Source organism: Artemia sp. Qi Xiang Cuo, chromosome 21 (genome assembly GCF_049724085.1).
Source record: "Artemia sp. Qi Xiang Cuo chromosome 21, ASM4972408v1, whole genome shotgun sequence".
Classification (NCBI taxonomy): Eukaryota; Metazoa; Arthropoda; class Branchiopoda; order Anostraca; family Artemiidae; genus Artemia; species Artemia sp. Qi Xiang Cuo.
In genome coordinates, this window is record NC_142814.1 from 14,490,816 (window position 1) to 14,515,918 (window position 25,103).

The following is a 25,103-nucleotide window of genomic DNA, read 5'->3' on the forward strand; positions in this document are numbered from 1 at the left end:
AATTTCCGCAAAAAAAAATCAAATTGCAGACACATTCAGTTTCAGGAACAAATGTAATGTGTCTCTATTGTAAGGATTGGGTAGATGGGATGGAAATATAGAATATATATAACACGCGTAGCAGATTATTTAATGCATGACTTAGCGGTCTTAAGGGGACAAATTTTAGGGGCACAAAATTTCAAATAAATAATCTAAAGGTTATAATCATTCAATTTATGATAATCTACAACAGTCGGATAAAGTAAAGTTCATTTCTCCCAACACGTTTGACCTCTGCCCACCTGATAATTCAAATCAAGCTAATGAATTGGAAACTGGGAGGTTAAGTTGCTTCCGTAATTCCGTCGAAAAAAATAAGAGCACAAAATAATATGTAATTATTTTGTTTTGTATAAATAGCGCCGTTTTATTATATAACATTAGTTAATTTTCTGATGACGATCACTGTGTATGTGATCGAAATATCCAGAAATTTTTTCATTGTTTAACTGTCTAATAAAAGGATTTGTCCCTATTTGAACTGTTATTCGTTTATCAAAATAAAGTTGGCACTAAGTATAATCAAAATGAATCCGAGATTTTCCTTTTTCCCAAATCGTCACCACCATTCCTTGAAAATTAGAGTAAGTAGACGGAATTTAATTAGTTTTAACGTTGTTAGAATGAATTGTGCAAAACGGAGAAGGGGGCTTCGGAAACGGAACAGTTGCCTATCAAATGTTATTAGCGATTAGTGTCGATGGCCAGTAATGAGCGGTCGTTTAGTAAACTTAAAATAAGATTTATTCTTCATTAGATACACGTACAATATTACATGTTATTATTCCCCCAAAGGCTCATTGGCCTGTACAAAGGGGGAAGGCAAATGAGTTGCTTACTCAGAGATAAAAAACAAAAGAAAATTTAAAATGACCACTTACTCACATACGAAGGAGAAGAAAAGAAAATATAGATAAAATGAAAACTATATAAAAAATAGAATAAATAAACTAAATTAATTAATTAGATTAAATACACTAAAAAAAAAATAAATAAAAATAACTTCTACGAAGCCAAAGAATTTTTATCAATTTTTTTTTAAACAAACCGAATAACTGGCTCCCTTGAGCTGATTCAGGCAACTTATTCCAAACATTATAACACGCCATTAGAGGCTTAAAATCTGACCCTATGCAAGGAGTAAATGGAACTTCAACAGGATTTGTCATATTACGAAGATTATAATTATTTTTATCAGAGGTAAAAGATAGCGGAACACTTCGGGGCCGGGCGAGGTCACCATGAAGCTGAGCAAAAGTAAAACAGTAAACTTAAACTGATATTAGCGTATCAGATTGACTATGGGCCAGGAGCGACTAAATTATTTAGCGATAATAAGGATAGAACGCGAAGAATTAGAAACAATCAATTGTGACAAGATAATTAATAATTTTGCAGAGACTGAAGTAAGAAACGTCAAATTGAAATAATTGGAAAATTTTCTTAATAAATGAACATTTTGTTGAAATTTGTCCTGAAAATTTTGAGAGACAGGGGAAGTGGTGTTTATCAAGATTTTGCCCCGGGTGCAAGAAGGGCCAGATTCGCCACTGTGACTGAGGTTATTTTAAGTTTTAGGTTGTTGAGGTTGAACAGGTTTTTTTGCCTAAATTTAAATATATTTTTTCTCTTTTTTTCTCAAGGATTTTTTGTAATTTCTCTTTTTTTGCAAGTACTTTGGTTTACTTTTTTCGCGCAGTTTACTAGATACTCTTTTGTTTTTGTATGGCTTTATTCAACTTAATAAATTATATATTGGTCTTAATTCTAAAGTACCAACCATCTAGTAGAAAGAAACCCTCATATTTATTTGTCTCCGCTTGTATGTTTAAGTAATATAAATGCTTTTGAGTACATTTCAGAATAGATAGCCTAATCAGATTAGATTTTATGAAATTATTCAATTGTCAACTTTTATTTTGTAATTATTGGTAACCTCTAAGAAAGAATCTCTAAGAAAGTTTATATAGTATTCTTCTTATCCTGGCGTCACCATTTTCTATGCATCCCCCAAAAACCTAATCCCCCGCTAATTTTTTGCTCTAAAAGGCATGACAACTGAACCTCAAGAACTAGCATCTGAACTTCCAAAAAAGTCGGTAAAATATGCAACTTATTTTAAGTTTATTTTTTATTAGTTTATTTTTTTACTATTTTTTTGTAGTCTGATTAACCTAGGCCTCAGGCTGTCAGTTAACTTTTGGACCAAAGAAGAACGATAACTTGAAGTCCATTAGCCTCTGCATTTAGTATCTGAACCTCCAAGAAAGTCGGTAGATCATTCAGTTTGTTTTAGGCCTTAGTTTCATCATTTATTTTTTTTATTTTTTTTTCAGCTGGATCAACCTAGGCCTCGGGTCCTCAACTAATTTTTGGAACCAAAGAAAAACGATAACCTCAAAGTTCCAGGGTCTCTGCATTAGCATCTGAGGTTCCAAGAAAGTCGGTAGAATACTCAACTTATTTTAGGCCTTAGTTTCATCTTTCCTTGCAGAAATTCAATAAAATATTATATTTTCCCAGAGGGAAGGGTGGCAATGGAAACCGCCTACCGACACCTATGAACTCCATTCCTGAACGTAGAAACTGGTCAAAATGTTCTGTTCGAAACGGGTTGTAGAAACTGGTCGAACGTAGAACGGCGGAAACGTTCACTCAACAAAAAAAATTTTTACGTCCGGAGCACTTTTGTGCAGTTGTAAGGCGTTGAAGGATTCGAGGAAGGATATTGTTGGGATCGGGATAAAGGCAAAGGAAATGAAGCTGGATATGGTGAAGAGTAATTGCCAACTGGATATTAAGAATGTGAGGAGGTACGTTCGTAGGATAGTGCACTGTAGGGAGAGTGAAAAGGCAAGTATTCGAAAAAAGGGGGTTGAGTTGTTGTTATATTGTTTTTTCATGTTTTTCTTTTTGTTGCCCTTTTTTGTAACCATGGCCAATGTGCCTCTAGTGTTTAGTATATATCATATACGACGACATAAGGGGGGGGGGGTACAGACCATACCAATAGAAAAAATTTTGCAATAAATATGGAAAAGCAGTTTTAGTTATTCAAATCAGTAATGAGACGCCGAGGACGGACTCCATATTTAGTAAGGGATTAATCTACCTTCTCCTCTGTGGAATTAACGAAATTGAGAAGAAAAAAAAAACACCCTCGGCTAGGTTCAATTTTTGACAGGCAGCACAATACACAATAATGATTGATCACAAAAATCGGAGGCATACTTTGAATATACTTATGGTCACGTTATAACCAATTTGCATAACAAATTTTCGTTTATTTTTCCGACAAAGTCATCTGTTTCTTCTGTGTTTAGTGAGCCCATCGACAAGAATGATTCATTAAAAATATATACTAGATTTATGATGGCAAAGGCGGTTATCAAAATATAATATCTTCGTTTAAATTGATTGTATATCATCGGTAAAAAAAAGGCAAAACAATCAAGGCCATATCCAGGGGGGTGTACCAGATTTGACCCCCACACCCTGAAATTTTTGTCCCAGTCGTAAAAAAAGAAACTAAAATACATAAAAAAAATGGTTGGACTGTTTTGTAGTTTTTCTTTGTGACCCCCACCCTGGGCCGTATACAGGATTTTTTCGGGGGGTGTTTTACACAAGGATTTTTTCGGGGGCAGGGGAGGGGGTAAACACAAAAAAAAACTCAAAGAACACATAACAAATTTGTTTATATCCCTTTTTGTTACGTTTTCACGAATCAGACAAACATTTCGGAAGGGGTTACAACCCCCTAACCACCCCTCTGGATACGGCCTTGCCCCCACCTAAACAAAAATCCTGGATACGGCCTTGATATGAATACCTTCTTTGAAAGGATTTTGAAAAGGATAAATATTTTTCCTATCGAATGGTCATATTTGCAAAGGCCCGTTACAATTTGTAAGCGAAATGGGCAAAGAAAATTATCAAGGTGGTGGGCGATGATCACGTAGCCCAAGATTATTAGAACCTATAACTCTGACAATATTTTATCCATTGAGTACCAACATGACACCATTTATCGTCATAGTGCTTAGTGCTACACGTCATAGTGTCATAGTGCTATGCGTCATAGTGCTTAAAGGCTCACTGAAAACGTTTTGGGTCTCTATATAATGGGAAACTATAAGTATTGAATTTTTTTCTGATCCACAGATGAAGTTTTCAGCGAGGGCGCGGACTTTCCACCCCCTGGTGCATAATTCGGAACGCCAAGTGTGCCGCAGAGCTCTGCTACGCTTGGCACACTCTCCGAAAATATTGGTACACCCCCTAAAACCCCAGGCACGGGGCTGCCACGCGTGGTACAATCCCCAAAAATCTTGGTACACTCCCTATAACCCCTGGCACAATTCCGCCACGCTTGGCGAAATCCCCGAAAAGCTTGGTGCTCCCTAAAATCCTGTGCACAGCTCCGCCATGCTTGACAAAACCTCGAAAAGCTTGGTACATTCCCTAAATCCCTTGGCACAGCTCCGCCACGCTTGGCAGACGCCCGCTGATACACATATTTTCTGAGAAAGAGCGACCCTTCGGCTTTTTATCAATGATTCTCTGGAAAATAAAACGCTTTTTATCTGGTCCCTAGCGACTCATTAGTGTTTACCAAGGTTGTGGAGTCGGTCGTAGGTTATAACCAATTCCGACTCAAGACATTTTCGATAAACAGACTCCAACTCCGACTTCATTCAGCAAAAATTTACTAAAATTCCGCCTCCAACTCCACATCCCTGGTGTTTACTAGAGCACCATGTGCAAAAAACTATAGCCTATGTATGTATGTATGTACACTGGAATTATTATACGGAATTACTGAGGGTAAAAGCATATTACCCCCATTACTGGGGGTCGCAGGGGTACCGGGTTAAACCCCCCCCCCCAAAAAAAAAAAAATAAAGAGTAAAATGAGATTGTAAAAAAGTAGCAAATGCATATAAACAAATTTTGACGAATTTTGTAAGGTTTTTTTGTAACCCCTACTCCCCCCTCGAAAAAAATCCTGGATACATCCTTGGTGACTGTTTCACGTAAATGGGAAGTTGCAATCATAACCTTAATAAAAAAAAGAATTCATATTTTCGGAAATCCCCAGTGACTTCCTTGTGGATACTTTGATTTGGGGGGTCTACATATTAATTAAAACAATATAACAAGATAAAAAGTGAAAAATTTTTAATTCCCCTACGTAAAAAAAACTGTGATTTCTCTATTTTTTCTTCATATTTTTCAAAATCGTTACCTTTTTTTCAAAATTTTTTCAAAATTTACCTGTTTTTTGGTACTTCAACAAAGACCCCCAGAAAAAAAAATTCGGTTCATATGCCAGAAACAACAACGTGTTCCTTTTTTCTTTATTTTTGACTGTCATTCATCACAATACATATCTAGTGATCTATCAATTACGACAGGAATATTCCTACCAACGTTACTTGTGGCACATTCTATCCAACCGAGAAAATTGGGTAATTTGTCTTGAAAACAGCTTCCTACAGTATATCTAGGCTTACTGCCAAACAGGTGTACTGTGGTATTTCTTATTTCCTGAAGGATATTCAAATTAAGTTTTCTAAATAGTAAAAAAATACCCAAGTAATTTAAACATAATTTTTGTTGACCAGACCTGTTTGTTTCAGATTAATATTCCCTAAGAAACATGCAATTTTACAAAAAGTCTAATGGTTCTTTCACACTAAGTACTAGAACTTTTCACACTAGTAGTGGCGTAATTTCGTCAAAATTCTGAGGGGGCGGGGGAATTGGAGCCAATTTTCCCAAATCAAGTAAAATGGCAGTGAAAACTGAAAAAAGAGCCAGATAGTACCATAAAGGCAAAGATACTAATGAAAACTGACCCGTTTCTCTGGATGCTTGAATTATACAGTTTTAGGCTTATCTGAGTTTTGACAAGATTTTTGAGGAAACTAAATTTTAGCCAGGCAGTGGGGCAAACCCCCTATGTTATGCAATCTTATGCAACATTTGGCAATCTTAGAGAGTAAATTTTGTCCGTAACGTAAGTAGTGCGAAACAGATTTGCGCTCAACATAGAATTTACGTTATGCAGGTTTATGTCACGTTATTAAAAAGTCAATGTAAAAGCAACAAAATGAAATTTCAGGCTGAGGAATAAATTAGTAACATTTTCCTGAAAAGCATTTCACACTTGATCAGAGCTTGAATCTCAATCTCTATGCCAAATTTTTAATTTCTGAATTGCTCATGACGATGGTTATGACGGTTTCATGGATTTTTATGTCTGTCTAGCGTAAAAGCGGCATGTTTAAGTGTAGATTGTTACGCTTAAAATAGGAGGATGGTCTGAAAAGTTCTCAGCCTAATGATGAAATGAGATTTTATGTTCTCAAAAAGGTTAATTTTTCAACTAAGTTATCTTTAAGACTAATACCTTTTGTCAAGCGGTGTTGCAGGGCCATTGCAATCTCATATCGTAACTTAATAGCTTAGCATAGAAAAATACGTTCGTAGTGCGAAAGCCGCTTAAAGCTGTAACTTACAACGAAAAAGGCTATTTATATATTTGGATTCATTAGTTTCAGGATTGATTCTATACATTCATCAGGTCAAAACAGTGATATTAAAAAAAAAACTTTTCCTTAGAGATTGTTCTGAACTTGCCTAAAATAGGAACAATTTCATATTTGTACATGTTTTTACAACCTTTTCAGTGTATTCTTTAATCTAAAACGAAGGACAAAGCGAATTTCAAAACTAATTCGGTAAATGAGTCGACCATTCGAATGTTAGCATATTTGTTGTCTTACGTTCAAGGCCTTATCCAGGAGAGGTGCCCAGTTTGAGCCCCCCCCCCTCCAAGTTTTTGTCCAAATCGTATAAAGACAACGAAAATAAATAATATTTTTCCATTTTATAAATTTCTCCTTACCCCCCCCCCCCCCCACGACCAAAAATAAATTCAAGCATTAAGTTTGTATTTCTGCTAGAAAATAACATACCAAAGACTTACACAATGAGCCCAGACATTATAAGTAGGAAATTTGACTGAAAGAGCAGGTAAAGGGAAACAGTTTTGTGTTTAAGATTTCAAGATGTGGACGCATTTTAGCTAAAAATGACACATACTTGGATCCTCAGGCGACACATTCATGGACCAAAAAACTGGCAACGCTGGTTACAACAAAATTTTGGTAGATAATAACTGAATTCTCATTCAATAACTGAATCCCAGTTAATAACTGATTTCTTCCTTGGAAAGTTCAAGTTCAATATGGAAAATTCTGTCTTTGAGAAATTTAGGCTTCTATGTTTAATTTTTCAGTATATGTTAATTTATTTTAGTACATTTAATTAGAGCAGTTCTTAAGCCAAAATTTTCTGTGTGTAACTCGTGGCTTCCAAAGCATAAAAAGATCATATTACGATGACATTTACTAACAGGAAGGGTCAAAAAAGTATTTTAAAAATCTTACTTTTTGCTTATCTAGTATTTTCATGGCATAAAACTTCCGTGAGGATTTATGCTGTACAAGCATTACGCGTCCAAAAGATCCTGTTCCGAGGGTCTTGATTCTGTCGAAATCTTCCAAACCAGCAGTATTCTGAAAAACAATATTTACATATAAAAAGATCATTTAAAAAAAAACTATCTTTACTAAACACAAGATTTCTTCCATTCAAAGGTCTAAGGAATTTTCAGAGCAATTTTTTTGGGGCCAACAATGATGTTGCGCCCAAAGGCTTGTCCGGGCGCGTACCCTGTATTTTTTTTGGGGAAGTGTGAATAATAAAATAATCGACGGTAGGGAGGGGGTAACAATAATACACGCATTTTATTCGATAATTTGAATAAAAAGTGCCAGGAATTCAAGAAAATTCTGAGTTTCAGGGGGGGGGTCCAAGAATCTCCCTGCGCATGTCCCTGGTCTTGATAATCGTAAATTTCTATTTTTAAAATCTTAAATCCTCTTTAAAGAGTTTAAGCCTATATTTCTACGTATTTCCACAGCGAGAAGTTGATGCAGCTGATATGTGGACAAAGCTCTTCGCCTTACAAGTTTCCTGATGAATGTAGTCACAAGGCTAAGAGGGAGACCGAGGACAAATTACTCCCGTTGAGGCATAAAACATGAACGTATTAGAGGGGGGGGGGGCTTTTATCATTCCCATCCCCCTCTGCATTAAGGAAACTAAAATTTGCTTTTTGCGTGTGCTCTATTATTCTCGAAACCATCAAAACAATAGTAATGATGAAAATAACGAGATAAGTAGAAGGCGATAATATTTTTCGATAAATATCGGAGAATTATGCGATAAATATAAGACAATGCGGGAAAATTCGCCAAAATTTAGACAATTTAGGCAACGGGATCGTAATTTAGGCAATAGGGGAGGGTGGGGGGTCTGGCAAATGCCCCTCCCAGGACTCGGTTTGCCCCCCCCCACCTGAATTTACCCCCCCCCCCCCAGCTGAAATTTAATTTCTTCTAAAATCGTGTCAAAACTAACAAAAGCCTGCAATAATTCAATAATCAACAGAAACAGATCAGTTTTCTTTAGTATTTATTTACTTTTACAGTGCCAAAAAGTATCTTTATAGTATTAGTACTATATAGTACCTTAATGGTACCAAATGGCTCAGCTTTCAGTTTTTAATGTCATTTTCACTTGATTTGGTAAAATTTGGCTCCAACTCTGCCCCCCCCCCCCAGGATTTTGATGAAATTACGCCACTGTTCAGTCCTGGAGTTCTTAGAATTTTCTATATATGGAGGATTATTTCCCTTTTTTTTTTCTTAAAACACTTTATTTTTACAATATATTTAAAAACGATAATTTTAATTTATAGCATTGTTCTTTAAACTATTAAAACGGTTATTTCTAATTTTAGACGATAAAAATTGGCCTCAATTGATGGTCTTCCGCTTCTCGCGAGTAGCTGCAGACTTCACGAGCAGATTTAATTACAAGGTTTGACCTTGTGGACACAACTTAGAATCAACTCTTCAAGAGGAAGTGGATTAAAGATCATTTAACATGTTTACATTACTAGTGACAAAAAAACTTCAAAACAAAAACGCCACTATTATTCTGAATATAAAATAATTTAATATTAATTATATACGTTTCAGGGAAGAGAAGTGGATTTGCGGTTATTTATTATTTATCAATTTTTGTGTGCGCGCATGATACAGCAAGCAAAAAAGAAGGGGAAAATCTGAACCCCAAGTAGTTACTTTTAGGGGGGAGCAAAACCTCGGAAAAAATAAAAGATGGGCAAACTATACTGAAAATATAAAGACATACAGTAAACAATAAATTCAAATCTCAAGATTTCGGGACAAAAAGCCTCCCATTTACGTTACTGGAAATGTAGTTTAGTGCTGACAACTGAAATGTAGTTTAGTGCTGGGCACAGTCTAGCTAACAACTGGACTGTGAGCATGAGAGGTACTGCAATTCATATTTGAACGAAAATAGAGGTACGGTAAGAGCACGAGAGATATGGCAATTTATATGTGAACGGCAGTAGAGGTACGGTATGAGCACGAGAGATATGGCAATTTATATGGGAACGGCAGTAGAGGTACGGTATGAGCATGAGAGATATGACAATTTATATGCGAACGGTAGTAGAGGTACGGTATGAGCACGAGAGGTAGGCAATTTAAAGCAGTACAGCAGTAGAGGTATGGCGAGAACTCGAGAGATAAAGCAATTTAATTTCTAATGCTTTTGAAACCGTCAAATAGAGTGATTCTCACAGTAGCACATTGCGTAAGTGTTACATATGTGTTTGCGGAATATACCAATACTTCCCAGGGATGTTGAGGTGCTAAAAGAAAACAGTAATCTATCGACCATATCAGGGTTCAAGATGAAGAAATTGCACATCAAACTAGAGGTGTTTTTAGAGGGGACAGACAGGGGAAACTCGTCTTGGGCTCAGAAATTTTAGGGGCACAAAATTTCAAGTAAATAATAAGTTTTCTTTTTGTTAAAATAAAGTAGAGGACACAGTTAATAAATGAATATAAGTAAAAAATTATTAATTAATTAATGAAATAAAAATAAACTAAAAATAAATAATGATTATTGAATAATTATATAATAATAATAATAATTAAACAATTAAAATAACAAATTAAAAATAATTTAAAATGAATCATTAATAAATTGAAAACAATTGTTAATAAATGAAAAAAAATTTGTTAGAACTAGGCCTGAAAATTTTGTGGGAGACAGGGGGGGGGGTACTAATCAAGATTTTGCCCTGGTCGCAAGAGATACCACTGCATCAAACGAAGATACTGCGAAGAGACCAGAGCCTGAGAATGGAAGCACCTATAGATCACATATTGCTTGTCTTGTTTCTGTTTTTTGTTGTTTTTTTTTTTTAGAAATGGATGTCTATAGACTAATACCTAGCTCAGTGCATACCACAGTGGGTTTATGCTGGGCCAGGTGGTACATTGTCAGCCGGTGAGTATTTTTTCATTAAAGTAGACATTAATTCTAAAATCTGGAATTCTAGAAGAAAGCTGATCCATCTAAATTTTATTACGGACCAAGAGACCCTCCTAGAATGAGGAATTTCCCCTCTGCTTGTGAAATAAAGCCATTTTTACTAAACCAATACAGTTCTGAACCGTCAGATGGCTTCCAATGGATGGTTCAGATCGCTCAGCCGTTCAGATGGCTAAAGGTAGACAAACTTTGTAGTTCTTATCCTTATTCATGCCTAAACGCCCGTGCTTCAGACTGTGCTTCTACATCTACGTTTACATCTACAGCCGTGGCTGCACATCTATATCTACATGTTCGTGCTTCAGACCGTGCTTCTAGATCTACATTTACGTCTACAGCCGTGGCTGCACATCTACATCTACATGTTCGTGCTTCAGACTGTGCTTCTAGATCTACATTTACATCTACAGTCGTGGCTGCACATCTATATCTACATGCTCGTGTGCTTCAGACCGTGCTTCTAGATCTACATTTACATCTATAGCCGTGGCTGCACATCTACATCTACATGTTCGTGCTTCAGACTGTGCTTCTAGATCTACATTTACATCTACAGCCGTGGCTGCACATCTATATCTACATGCTCGTGTGCTTCAGAGTGTGCTTCTAGATCTATATTTACATCTACAGTCGTGGCTGCACATCTATATCTACATGCTCTTGTGCTTCAGATTGTGCTTCTAGATCTATATTTACATCTACAGCCGTGGCTGCACATCTATATCTACATACTCGTGTGCTTCAGATTGTGCTTCTAGATCTATATTTACATCTACAGCCGTGGCTGCACATCTATATCTACATACTCGTGTGCTTCAAATTGTGCTTCTAGATCTACATTTACATGTAGATCTTATTCCCCCAAAGGCCAAATGAGCCTTTGGGGGAATAATAGCATGTAATATTGTATGTGTATTTATAATGAAGAATAAAACTTATCTTATCTTATCTTACATCTATAGCCATGGCTACCCATCTATATCTACATATTCGTGCTTCAGGCTGTGCTTCCAGATACAAATCCACTACTACACGCGTGGCTCGCTCCATTTCTACATCTACTCGTGCTTCGGGCTTTTATTGTTTTAAAAAATAAAGTTGTGTGACAGATTTAAACTTTGGCGTAAAGAGCGAGGTATTGAGGAGGGGACAGCCCCTTTCATATACGGAATAATTTCTGTTCGTTTTAAGTTTTAATGTCGCGTTTACTTTCAGTTAAAAAAAACTTGTTTTTCTTTATTTGATTTCTGAAGGTTTTAGAATTAATGCAGCTTTGATTTTGGCTCACCGTACATAAATAATACAAACGAAATTTGCATATTAATTTTACGTTTTTGGCTAAATGGCTTTCTCGAAATTTTGTTCTGACGTAACTTACGAATTAACTTACGTAACGAACTTCTATATTCGTATATTTTATTACGTATATTAGGGGGTTCGCCCCCTAGTCGATACCTTGCTCTTTACTCTAAAGTTCGAATTTTGTTGGAATCACAAACCCCTGAATCACAAAGGCCGGTTAATTCGAATAGATAGCTCTTTTGAAAGTACTAAACAAAAACTAGCGAAAAGGGCGAGTTATTGACTAGGGGGCGAACCCCCTCATATACGTAATAATTTCTGTTTGTTTTAATTTTTAATGTTGCTCCTTACTTTCAGTTGAAAAAACTAGTCTTTTACGAGTATTTATTTTCTGATCGTTTTTTAAATAATGCTGGGAAATCCGGCGCCCCCTTCATAGAAATGCCCCTTCCCCCAAGAAAACATCCTCCATGGAAAGATCCTCCCCCGTAAGCCCCTCCTCCAACACCCCTCCCCATCAGAAAAAAAATCCCTCCTGAAACGTCTTTATACTTCCCATTAACCAATACTATATGTAAACAATGGGCAAAGTTCATAACTTCCAGCCCTTCCCCCGGGAACTATGGGGGATTAAGTCATCCTCAAAGACATATTTATTAGATTTTCGACTATTCTGAACAAAATGACTATCTCAAAAATTTTGATCGGGTGACTTTGGGGAAAAATGAGCATGAGAAGGGGCCAAGTTGCCTTCCAATTTTTTTTGTCACTTAAAAAGGACACTAGAACTTTTAATTTCTGTTGGAATGACCCCTTTCACGATGTTATAGGATAAGTTAAACGTTGCGATCACCCCTGGGAAAATAAAAAAAAAAAAAAATAAATAAACACGCATTCGTAATCTTTCTTCTGACAAAAAATACAAAATTCAACATTTTGCAGATATAAGATTGAAACTTCCGCCGCAGGGTTTTCTGATACGTTGAATCCAATGGTGTGATTTTCATTAAAGTTCTATGACTTCTTGGGGGTGTTTCCCCCTTTTTTCGAAAATAAGGCAAATTTTCTCAGGCGCGTAATTTTTGATGGGTAAAACTAAACTTAATGAAACTTATATTGAAATCATCATAAATATTTGATTCTATTGATGTATTTATGGGTATCAAAATTCCGGTTTTTAGAGTTTCGGTTACTATTGAGCCGGGTGGCTCCTTACTTACAGTTCGTTACTACGAACTGTTTGATCGACGATATAACTGATGCACTCATAAATCCGATCTACCAAACAATTTGTACTGAAAGCTTTGACCAACACTTTAGAGACAGGACATAATCACCTTTTCGCTCGTCAAAGCTTTTTTCTTCTTGTTCTTCCTTGTCATACAAGTAAAGGAGTATCTAATTTCTCCTTTCCTTGAGAACCCGCACGGCTACTGAACCATGAGCAGATAACAGCAGAAGTCAAGCACTACTTGTACTCAGTGGCGGTTCTGGCCTCTCTTGCGCCCGGGGCAGAATCTTGATTAGCGACCCCCCCCCCTGTCTCCCAAAAAATTTTCAGGTCAAATTTAACAAATTTTCCATTTATTAGCAAAATTATTTTCAATTTACTAATTAATTAATAATTTGTTTAAATTATTTTTTTGTTTATTACTTAAATTATTTAATTATTTTAATTGATTTATGATTATTTAATTATTTTTCGATTTATTTTTACACTATTAACTGATTAATCATTTATTGATTATTTTCATTTATTAACTACACCCTCTACTTTAGTTTATAACCGTTAGGTTATTTATATAAAATATAATTTTTCTTCCTTGTCATACAGGTTTCAAATGGAAAACATCTTATTTCCCCTTTTTTAGAAGACTTACGGCTATTGAACCATGAGCAGGTTGCAGTTGATGTGATGTACTACTTAGAAAAAGTTTTTCTTGCATAATTGTTTTAACAGCATGTTTCCAAGTTTGCAATTAAATCTTTTGCGAAGGACTTGCTCAAGTAAATAATTAAATATTTCCAAGACAAAATTACATGATTCTGCAGTTTTCTAATGGCTCTTTGGAATCTCGTTATGTTCCGGAAATCTAAACGAAATTGCGTCATTTGGAAGCCACTTCAAACTAGAAATTTCCTTCAACCTTTAAAAGACTTAAGGCGACCTTAAATTGAATTAAACTTAATAATAGGAGAACCGAAATTAAATTGGAAGTTCCAGCGCACTGTTATAAACAAACACCGTTTAGTTTTGGGCGAGCGTGAGTAAATTTGTTTCCCACGGCTAATCGACTGGTCCCGTGATTTTTCTCCCAGTGATGTAATCGATTTTTTTTTTTCGGGAATGAACAGAACTATGTGGTCTTCATACACCCTCTTATAATCTTCAGCTCTGAAAACAATCCTGTAAAGTTATGCAACGGTTACCTGAAGCCTGAAGCCAAGCGAATATTTCTCAACGTAAAATCAGTAGTTTTAGTAAAATAACGATTATATACTGAAGCCTGAAGCCAAGCGAATATTCCTCAAAGTACAATCAGTAGTTTTAGTGAACTAACGATTTTATACTGAAGCCTAAAGCCAAGCGAATATTTCTCAATGTACAATCAGTAGTTTTAGTGAACTAACGATATTATACTGAAGCCTGAAGCCAAGCGAATATTTCTCAATGTACAATCAGTAGTTTTAGTGAACTAACGATATTATACTGAAGCCTGAAGCCAAGAGAATATTTCTCAATGTACAATCAGTAGTTTTAGTGAACTAATGATTTTATACTGAAGCCTAAAGCCAAGCGAATATTTCTCAATGTACAATCAATAGTTTTAGTGAACTAACGATTTTATACTGAAGCCTGAAGCCAAGAGAATATTTCTCATTGTAAAATCAGTAGTTTTAGTAAAATAACGATTATATACTGAAGCCTGAAGCCAAGCGAATATTTCTCAAAGTACAATCAGTAGTTTTAGTGAACTAACGATTTTATACTGAAGCCTGAAGCCAAGCGAATATTTCTCAATGTACAATCAATAGTTTTAGTGAACTAACGATTTTATACTGAAGCCTGAAGCCAAGAGAATATTTCTCAATGTACAATCAGTAGTTTTAGTGAACTAACGATTTTATACTGAAGCCAAGCGAATATTTCTCAATGTACAATCAGTAGTTTTAGTGAACTAACGATTTTATACTGAAGCCAAGCGAATATTTCTCAATGTAAAATCAGTAGTTTTAGTAAAATAACGATTATATACTGAAGCCTGAAGCCGAGCGAATATTTCTCAAAGTACAATCAGTAGTTTTAGTGAACTAACGATTTTATTCTGAAGCCTAAAGCCAAGCGAATATTTCTCAATGTACAACCAATAGTTTTAGTGAACTAACGATTTTATACTGAATCCTGAAGCAAAGAGAATATTTCTCAATGTAAAATCAGTAGTTTTAGTGAACTAACGATTTTATACTGAAGCCTGAAGCCAAGCGAATATTTCTCAGTGTACAATCAGTAGTTTTAGTGAACTAACGATTTTATACTGAAGCCTGAAGCCAAGAGAATATTTCTCAATGTACAATCAGTAGTTTTAGTGAACTAACGATTTTATACTGAAGCCTGAAGCCAAGCGAATATTTCTCAATGTACAATCAGTAGTTTTAGTGAACTAACGGTTTTATACTTAAGCCTGAAGCCAAGCGAATATTGCTCAATGTGCAATCAGTAGTTTTAGTGAACTAAGGATTTTATATTGAAGCCTGAAGCCAAGCGAATATTTCTCAATGTACAATCAGTAGTTTTAGTGAACTAACGATTTTATACTGAAGCCTGAAGCCAAGAGAATATTCCTCAATGTACAATCAGTAGTTTTAGTGAACTAACGATTTTATACTGAAGCCTGAAGCCAAGAGACTATTTCTCAATGTACAATCAGTAGTTTTAGGGAACTAACGATTTTATACTGAAGCCAAGCGAATATTTCTCAATGCACAAACAGTAGTTTTAGTGAACTAACGATTTTATATTGAAGCCTGAAGCCAAGCGAATATTTCTCAATGTACAATCAGTAGTTTTAGTGAACTAACGATTTTATACTGAAGCCTGAAGCCAAGCGAATATTTCTCAATGTACAATCAGTAGTTTTAGTGAACTAAATATTTTATACTGAAGCCAAGCGAATATTTCTCAATGTAAAATCAGTAGTTTTAGTAAAATAACGATTATATACGGAAGCCTGAAGCCAAGCGAATATTTCTCAAAGTACAATCAGTAGTTTTAGTGAACTAACGATTTTATACTGAAGCCTGAAGCCAAACGAATATTTCTCAATGTACAATCAGTAGTTTTAGTGAACTAACGATTTTATACTGAAGCCAATCGAATATTTCTCAATGTACAATCAATAGTTTTAGTGAACTAACGATTTTATACTGAAGCCTGAAGTCAAGAGAATATCTTTCAATGTTAAATCAGTAGTTTTAGTGAACTAACGATTTTATACTGAAGCCAAGCGAATACTTCTCAATGTAAAATCAGCAGTTTTAGTAAAATAAGGATTATATACTAAAGCCTGAAGCCAAGCGAATATTTCTCAATGTTAAATCACTAGTTTTAGTGAACTAACGATTTTATACTGAAGCCTGAAGCCAAGAGAATATTTCTCAATGTACAATCAGTAGTTTTAGTGAACTAACGATTTTATACTGAAGCCTGAAGCCAAGCGAATATTTCTCAATGTACAATCAGCAGTTTTAGTGAACTAACGATTTTATACTGAACCCTGAAGCCAAAAGAATATTTCTCAATGTACAATCAGTAGTTTTAGTGAACTAACGATTTTATACTGTGAAGCCAAGAGAATATTTCTCAATGTACAATCAGTAGTTTTAGTGAACTAATGATTTTATACTGAAGCCTGAAGCCAAGCGAATATTTCTCAATGTAAAATCAGTAGTTTTACTAAAATAACGATTATATACTGAAGCCTGAAGCCAAGCGAATATTTCTCAAAGTACCATCAGTAGTTTTAGTGAACTAACGATTTTATACTGAAGCCTAAAGCCAAGCGAATATTTCTCAATGTACAATCAGTAGTTTTAGTGAACTAACGAATTTATACTGAAGCCTGAAGCCAAGCGAATATTGCTCAATGTACAATCAGTAGTTTTAGTGAACTAACGATTTTATACTGAAGCCAAGCGAATATTTCTCAATGTAAAATCAGTAGTTTTACTAAAATAACGATTATATACTGAAGCCTGAAGCCAAGCGAATATTTCTCAAAGTACCATCAGTAGTTCTGGTGAACTAACGATTTTATACTTTGAAGCCAAGAGAATATTTCTCAATGTACAATCAGTAGTTTTAGTGAACTAACGATTTTATACTGAAGCCTGAAGCCAAGCGAATATTTCTCAATGTAAAATCAGTAGTTTTACTAAAATAACGATTATATACTGAAGCCTGAAGCCAAGCGAATATTTCTCAAAGTACCATCAGTAGTTTTAGTGAACTAACGATTTTATACTGAAGCCTAAAGCCAAGCGAATATTTCTCAATGTACAATCAGTAGTTTTAGTGAACTAACGAATTTATACTGAAGCCTGAAGCCAAGCGAATATTGCTCAATGTACAATCAGTAGTTTTAGTGAACTAACCATTTTATACTGAAGCCTGAAGCCAAGCGAATATTTCTCAATGTACAATCAGTAGTTTTAGTAAAGCAAATATTTCTCAATTTACAATCAGTAGTTTTAGTGAACTAACGATTTTATACTGAAGCCTAAAGCCAAGCGAATATTTCTCAATGTACAATCAGTAGTTTTAGTGAACTAACGATTTTATACTGAAGCCTGAAGCCAAGCGAATATTTCTCAATGTACAATCAGTTGTTTTAGTGAACTAACGATTTTATTCTGAAGCCAAGCGAATATTTCTCAATGTAAAATCAGTAGTTTTACGAAAATAACGATTATATACTGAAGCCTGAAGCCAAGAGAATATTTCTCAAAGTACAATCAGTAGTTTTAGTGAACTAACGATTTTATACTGAAGCCTGAAGCCAAGCGAATATTTCTCAATGTACAATCAGTTGTTTTGGTGAACTAACGATTTTATTCTGAAGCCAAGCGAATATTTCTCAATGTAAAATCAGTAGTTTTACGAAAATAACGATTATATACTGAAGCCTGAAGCCAAGCGAATATTTCTCAAAGTACAATCAGTAGTTTTAGTGAACTAACGATTTTATACTGAAGCCTAAAGCCAAGCGATTATTTCTCAATGTACAATCAGTAGTTTTAGTGAACTAACGATTTTATACTAAAGCCTGAAGCCAAGCGAATATTTCTCAATGTATGGCTTCAATGGTGGCTTCAAGAAGTATGGACGAAGATGGGAAAAGTCCTTGCTCGATTTGATTGAGCCACTCGCGAACGAACGAGACTCTTGGCTTACTACAATGACGAAGTTACTGGACGCCAGGAGAGTGGAGATGCTTGAGCCCTGCTCCAAGTACAAGTTTCCCAACCAACTTTTAAAACACGAAAAAAAATGTTTCCTATGAAGCACTCATTTGCCCTCGTATTTTCTCTCAAGGGGATTTTAATGAATAAGAAGTACTCAAAAGATGGGTAGATGCTCATCTACCTATATAACTGCCTTTGTCGGTAACTCCCAGCCAATCACAAATCTTCAGCTCTGAAAACAATCCTGTGAAGTTATGCAACGGTTACCTGAAGCCTGAAGCCAAGCGATTATTTATCAATGTACAATCAGTAGTTTTATTGAACTAACGATTTTATACTTAATTTTGGTGAGTCTAAACGGTTTTTCCTCACGGTTGGAGAATCGAGCTAACGTTTTAAGTAAGTTTTTTGAGGGAGGAATGTATTTTATCTGGTTGTCACAGGTGAGCATAAGCTACGGTTTTTAGGCATGGCGTCTGACAAGCTCAGCTGTAAGTTCGATACTATATTTTATGTTACTATGCTATTTTAAAAAAAAAGGTCATATTATGAGTGTGGCTTACTTTTACTTTAGGCTACTTTACAAACGCAAAACCAAATGTTAGCACATAAAGTAAGCCTTGGCTAAACTCGTATTGAAAAAAAAAAAATTGCAAGGAAAAGAAGAAAAATTGAGCCAAACCAGATACACGCATAATTATATAAACAATATGGTTGGATTAAAAAACTTCGTGAACGGGAATCGTGTTTATCAAATAAATTGCTAAATTTTGGATTACAAATACAGTTTTGATAGTGGAATTTTTTTTGTCCTTCAAATCTAAAATTCAGCATGAGAATCAAGGCTGTCAATTAAATATGTCTTAATTGAAAACCAGGGGTTCCCAGCCGATCTCCATACAGTGAACAATAATTGAACTTTATAACATGATCTTGTATCACTTTAGAATAGGCTGCGAAATGTTCGATGAAATACTGATTTAAATACGTACATTATTAGTTACGCTCTGCTTTCTACCCTGCCTAATTAATATAAATCTGGTGCCACAGGGGTGCGCTCACCTCTGGTTGAGATCCGCTGCTTTGAATAATTGATGATAGTAGCCTAATACAAAGCTATAATGCCAAAGACAAAAAAAAATATTACTACCCTGTTCTTCCATGTTAAAAAGTTTGCTTTAATTCCATTGGCTTATTTTTGTGACATCAGTTGTCACATTTTTTTAGCCACTCATATTATTCCCTAGCTTACGTTAGAAATGAGTCAGCAAAAAGAACGCAAAACCAGATTGGCTCTTCTGTATGAGATTTTAAGCAAGTAAAAAGTGCGAAAAGTTTTTGAGTCACAACACTTTTTACATGTAAACTCTCTGTTTCTCTGTGACAATAACCTTTCAAGGTTTCAAGTGGCTTACGTGGTAGTATAATTTCTTTCTTTTTTTACGACTATTTCATGCTTTCTATGACCAGTATCTCTGTCCTAGAGAGTCCATGCATACTCCTGCCATTTACCCGTGCCCCAGCCATTTAAACATTTGCCTCTCAATTACTTGGACTATCTGTCTTGACTTTTCTCTGTCCTACAGTTACCCAGCGTCTTGATGCAACCTATACAACCTATTGTAAAATACTTGATAACTTCAATTCAAAATGACTTTTCTCTGTCCTACAGTTACCTAGCGTCTTGATGAAACCTATACAACCTATTGTAAAATACTTGATAACTTCAATTCAAAGATATTCCAGTGTGCTAATTCTAATACTAGCCCTGCAAAGAGTTTTATAAATAATGGCTCGAATAGATTGTTGCTGCCTGTATGTGATGTATAAATATAGTGAATCGTAAAAACTGTACAGAACGGGATTATTGGTTTCAGTGGCGGATACAGGGAGACCCCGCCCCTCTCCCAAGATTTTTCAGACACTCTCATTCCTTTTTTTTTTTTAATACTTTTTTTTAATAATAAATTGGTCGGTTTGGTCAATTATTGGCACCTTTGTTACATTGGGCCTCCTCCAAAATTTCGCTCTAGATCCACCCCTGGTTAGTTACACAAATATCACAAATATTTTTCTGTACTATCAATACATTGTTGATTTTTTTTTAATGTTCTTGCCCCCTATATAGCTGCCCCCCTCGGAGGGTTATGCTCCACACTTTGAAAACCTCTGAACTAGACCAAGAGAAGTCTATAAAAGAGCCACTGGCACATGGTTAGCTCACGGTTTAACAAGGAATATGGTTCCCCTCCTACTAATTCTTAAAACATTCTTTTTATTGTGATTATTTAGCTTAATTAGTTAAGTCGTTAGGCAAGCTTGATTAATTTAGTCTAATCAATCTATTTAGTTTTTGTGTTCTATAGTTTTATTTTATTATATTTTATTTTAGTTTTATTTGTTGATTATTATTACTATTTGTATTGTTCTTTCTTCTCCTTTTTGCTCTTCTCTCTGTCAGTAAGCGATTAATTTTTAATCTGAGTAAGTGAATCGTTTGTCTTTGCCCTTGTTTACAGACCAATGAGGCTTTTGAGGGAAAACATATTTGAGTGAATAGTATCAAAAGTAAAACTTTTGAGGGAATAATAAAACATAATATTGTAGCTGCAGTTTTGGCCATGTGTGGCCTACAGTGAGCATGACAAGACCTGTTGTCATTTATTATATCAAAGATACTGGACAACAGTGGTTTTGGTACCAGGGCTTTTAGTACTGACTCGTAACAAGAGGTGGAGTAAAAGCTGCAGTTTTCGCCATGTGTGGCCTAAAGTGAGCTTGACAAGACCTGTGATCATTTATTATATCAAAGATACTGGACAACAGTGGTTTTGGTACCAGGGCTTTTAGTACTGACTCGTAACCAGAGGTGGAGTAAAAGCTGCAGTTTTCGCCATGTGCGGCCTAAAGTGAGCTTGACAAGACCTGTGATCATTTATTATATCAAAGATACTGGACAACAGTGGTTTTGGTACCAGGGCTTTTAGTACTGACTCGTAACAAGAGGTGGAGTAAAAGCTGCAGTTTTCGCCATGTGTGGCCTAAAGTGAGCTTGACAAGACCTGTGATCATTTATTATATCAAAGATACTGGACAACAGTGGTTTTGGTACCAGGGCTTTTAGTACTGACTCGTAACCAGAGGTGGAGTAAAAGCTGCAGTTTTCGCCATGTGTGGCCTAAAGTGAGCTTGACAAGACCTGTGATCATTTATTATATGAAAGATACTGGACAACAGTGGTTTTGGTACCAGGGCTTTTAGTACTGACTCGTAACCAGAGGTGGAGTAAAAGCTGCAGTTTTCGCCATGTGTGGCCTACAGTGAGCATGACGAGACCTGTGATCATTTATTATATCAAAGATACTGGACAACAGTGGTTTTGGAACCAGGGCTTTTAGTACTGACTCGTAGCCAGAGGTGCAGTAAAAGCTTCAGTTTTGGCCATGTGTGGCCTAAAGTGAGCATGACCAGACCTGTGATCATTTATTATATCAAAGATACTGGACAACAGTGGTTTTGGTACCAGGGCTTTTAGTACTGACGCGTAACCAGAGGTGCAGTAAAAGCTGCAGTTTTGGCCATGGTAAGCCATGGCAAGCCATGGTAAGCACAAGTTTTTGGTAATGTTTATAAAAACTCACCTGAACATTGTTTTTCCAATTTTCTTCAAACTTTTCTTTGGCCTCTCTTAGAAACTCCTCAACTAAAACAGAAATAAATCAACATCAGCAACGTCAACAATTCTGTATCAGTCTCAAAAAATTATACTCATATCACAAAGTCATTTTCCTATTTTGTTAAGGAACTCTATATGTTTCGGTGATTGTCAAGAACGTGTCTAAGCCTTGATCCGTATTCAGGCCAGGCTACAAAAATTTCAGGAGGGGTTCAACCCCCATCTGAAATTTTAGTCCGACTCGTAAAAACGTAACAAATATGCATACAAGCAAATGTTTGATGCCCCTTTTAGTTTTTTAGTACCCCCCCCCAAAAAAAAATCTTGGATACACCCTTGGTGACTATTGCATAAATAAATAGAGAAAAACAGGTTTCACTCACTAAATCAATACATAGCCAAGGATAAACTACGTCGTTCGTGTTACTAGCAAACCTTAACGTATATGTTCCCTCTAAAACAAGCAATTTCACGATGAACCTGCAGATGTGAATTACACCAACGACAAGCGAGGGGGGGTACCGGGTTTAAACATCTCTCGAAATTTTCATCTGACCTGTAAAAAAATTAACAAACTTGCAACAAACTTGCAAAATTAACAAACAATTTTTTTATTGATTCTTTTCAAAGTTTCTGTGCAAACTCTCCTGAAAAAATACCCCCCGAACAAAAATCCTGGAAATACCCTTGTCTATTAGTACAAGGTAACAACATTTTCGGTTAATTTCAAAGTTCTATGTGTTGGCAAGTTTTTTTTGTTGTTTTTTATATAGAAAATTCATTTTGATGTTCAAAACACATACAGCAAAAAACATATTTGATTATCATAATTATGAAACTAACATTTTCATTTGAAAACCTGTTCTATTTGGCCATATCCTGCAAGACAGCATAGGCTGCATCTTTGTTAGCTGAAAATAATATTTCTAGAGATAATAGAATCCAATTTACCTGCATTGAAATTGTTTCAAATTCCAAAATTTGATAGTTGTCGTAGAATTTAGAACTCTGTTTTTCATAAATAAGAAGTATATAATTTACATATAGCGGTTCTAGTTTCTGTTCTTTAGCAGGTATCCCATCCCCGTGAGTTCTTTACCAATGAATACTTAACGAGAATTCTAATCATAATAAAAATACTAGCAGTATTAAAACCAAACTTCGTAAGGTGATGATACTGCCAGTAGAAGGCTATCTTATACTCGTGACATGACCACGTGGTCATGTCAGCATTTTTAATGCTGACGGGGCACCAAATATGGGCATAGAGTCATTAGGGAGAATGATTACGTAATGGGGTCAATGACCTCTTTTTCCAAGGTCGATTTATTTGATGTTTCTATGTGTAATAACTCGGGGGCGAAGGTTGCACATGCGCATTGAATTCTACCGGGAACAATGTTATTGATCTAGGACTCGAGGGGGAAGTGAATTTCCGAGAACTTGATTGCGTAATCGAGGGGAAGTGAATTTCCGAGAACTTGATTGCGTAATCGAAGGGGAAGTGAATTTCCGAGAAATTGATAGCGTAATCGAAGGGGAAATTGTTGATTCACGAAGAGGAAATTAAGAAACAAACATGGCTTCTTTAATCTGTGATTGACATAATCGATGGGGGAAATTATTGATTCACGAAGGGAAGAATTAGGAAACATTAAGGCTTCATTAATGTTTGGCCTGAGGGATAAACATTCTTTAGGACAGAGAGAAAAATTAATATTCTATTTTCAAATAGGGCTTCATTGATCTTTAGTGTCAGGAATCATAATTAACATCACTTGTTATCTTAGAATTATGCGGGAGTCTAAAGAGATAGAAATTCTATTTTTAAATACGGCTTCACGGAGTTTTAAGTCGGAGAGGTAAATTGATATTCTAACGAAACCCTAATAGTTTAGCTAGGAAAATTTATGAGATGAAGAGATTAACGTAGGACAGGGTTTCCTAGAAATTTGAAATGCATTAGCGTAGAGATGCCAAACAAAAGGAACACACTGAATTACGTTTGGGGATTATTTGGGCGAAACGGTTTTAGATAGGTTATGGGATTATTTCGGCGAAACCGTTAGAGACATTTTGAAAGAAGATTTTAGGAAAGGTTTTAGAAGAGAATTTGAGGATGAAACTATGTGGTCGTTATAATACACAAGTTCCATTTGAACAGTGTTGTGAGGTCCTCTACCCCAACCCCAAAGGGTTCCAATCCTCCTACCCCAACCCCGAAGGAAGCCCCCGGTCCTCAAAGGTCCACTGGGCTCCCCAAGGCCCTCCACCGGTCCCCAAATGTCCCCCAGGCCCCCAACTGCCCCCCCGGACACTCCCAGGGCCCCCAAGCTCCCACAGGGACACCGTCGCCTCCAACTGCCCACCCCCGCCCCTCAACTGCCAGCCCCGGGCCCCCCACCGGCCCATCGCGCTCACAAAGGACCAACGGGGTCCCAAAGGCCATCCACCGGTCCCCAAATGTCACCCAGACACCCAAAGGCCCTCCCTGTGCCCCAAAGGCCCTCCCTGTGCCCCAAAGGCCCTCCCCCGACCCCCTCCTCCTCCTCCTCCCACCTCCTCCTCCTCCTCCTCCTCCTCCTCACCTCCTCCTCCTCCTCCTCCTCCTCCTCCTCCTCCTCCTCCTCCCTCCTCCTCCTACCTCCTCCTCCCACCTCCTCCTCCCTCCTCCTCCTCCTCCTCCTCCCCTCCCCCCCCCCATTCCCTCATCATTTTTTATACTTTTTTGTGCATTGAGACACAGAACGACCCCCTGCCCCCGGCCCCTCCCCCTCCAAAGGTCTGATTTTTTCAAAGTTCATTTTGAATTTCTTTCATTGAAATGCAAGAGTTGGAATATTTCAGTAGTGTTTGGTTGTGGTTTACCTTGTCACAGTTACATTTTCTTGATTTTTCAAAGTTCATTTTGAATTTCTTTCGTTGAAATGCAAGAGTTGGAATATTTCAGTAGTGTGATGTTGTAGTTTACCATGTCACAGTTACATTCCCTTAATTTTTCAAAGTTCATTTTGAATTTCTTTCGTTGAAATGCAAGAGTTGGAATATTTCACTAGTGTGATGTTGTAGTTTACCCTGTCACAGTTACATTCCCTTAATTTTTCATAGT

At 36.3% G+C, this 25,103-nt stretch overlaps 1 protein-coding gene across 2 annotated transcripts in view; it reads right to left on the bottom strand.

The window, feature by feature from the left end:
- Pka-C1 (Protein kinase, cAMP-dependent, catalytic subunit 1) overlaps positions 1–25,103 on the bottom strand; it is a 464,283-nt gene that overhangs the window by 94,397 nt on the left and 344,783 nt on the right. The window contains exons 1-2 of one of the 2 annotated variants that reach the window (XM_089107084.1): positions 21,960–22,021; positions 7,500–7,628 (exon numbers count right to left, since the gene is read on the bottom strand). The exons of the other annotated variant lie outside the window; for it this stretch is intronic. Coding sequence (XP_088963210.1) covers positions 7,500–7,562 — 63 coding nt within the window. The 5' untranslated portion in view covers positions 7,563–7,628; positions 21,960–22,021. Of the gene's footprint in view, positions 1–7,499; positions 7,629–21,959; positions 22,022–25,103 lie in introns of those variants that run through there. 2 annotated transcript variants of the gene reach the window in all.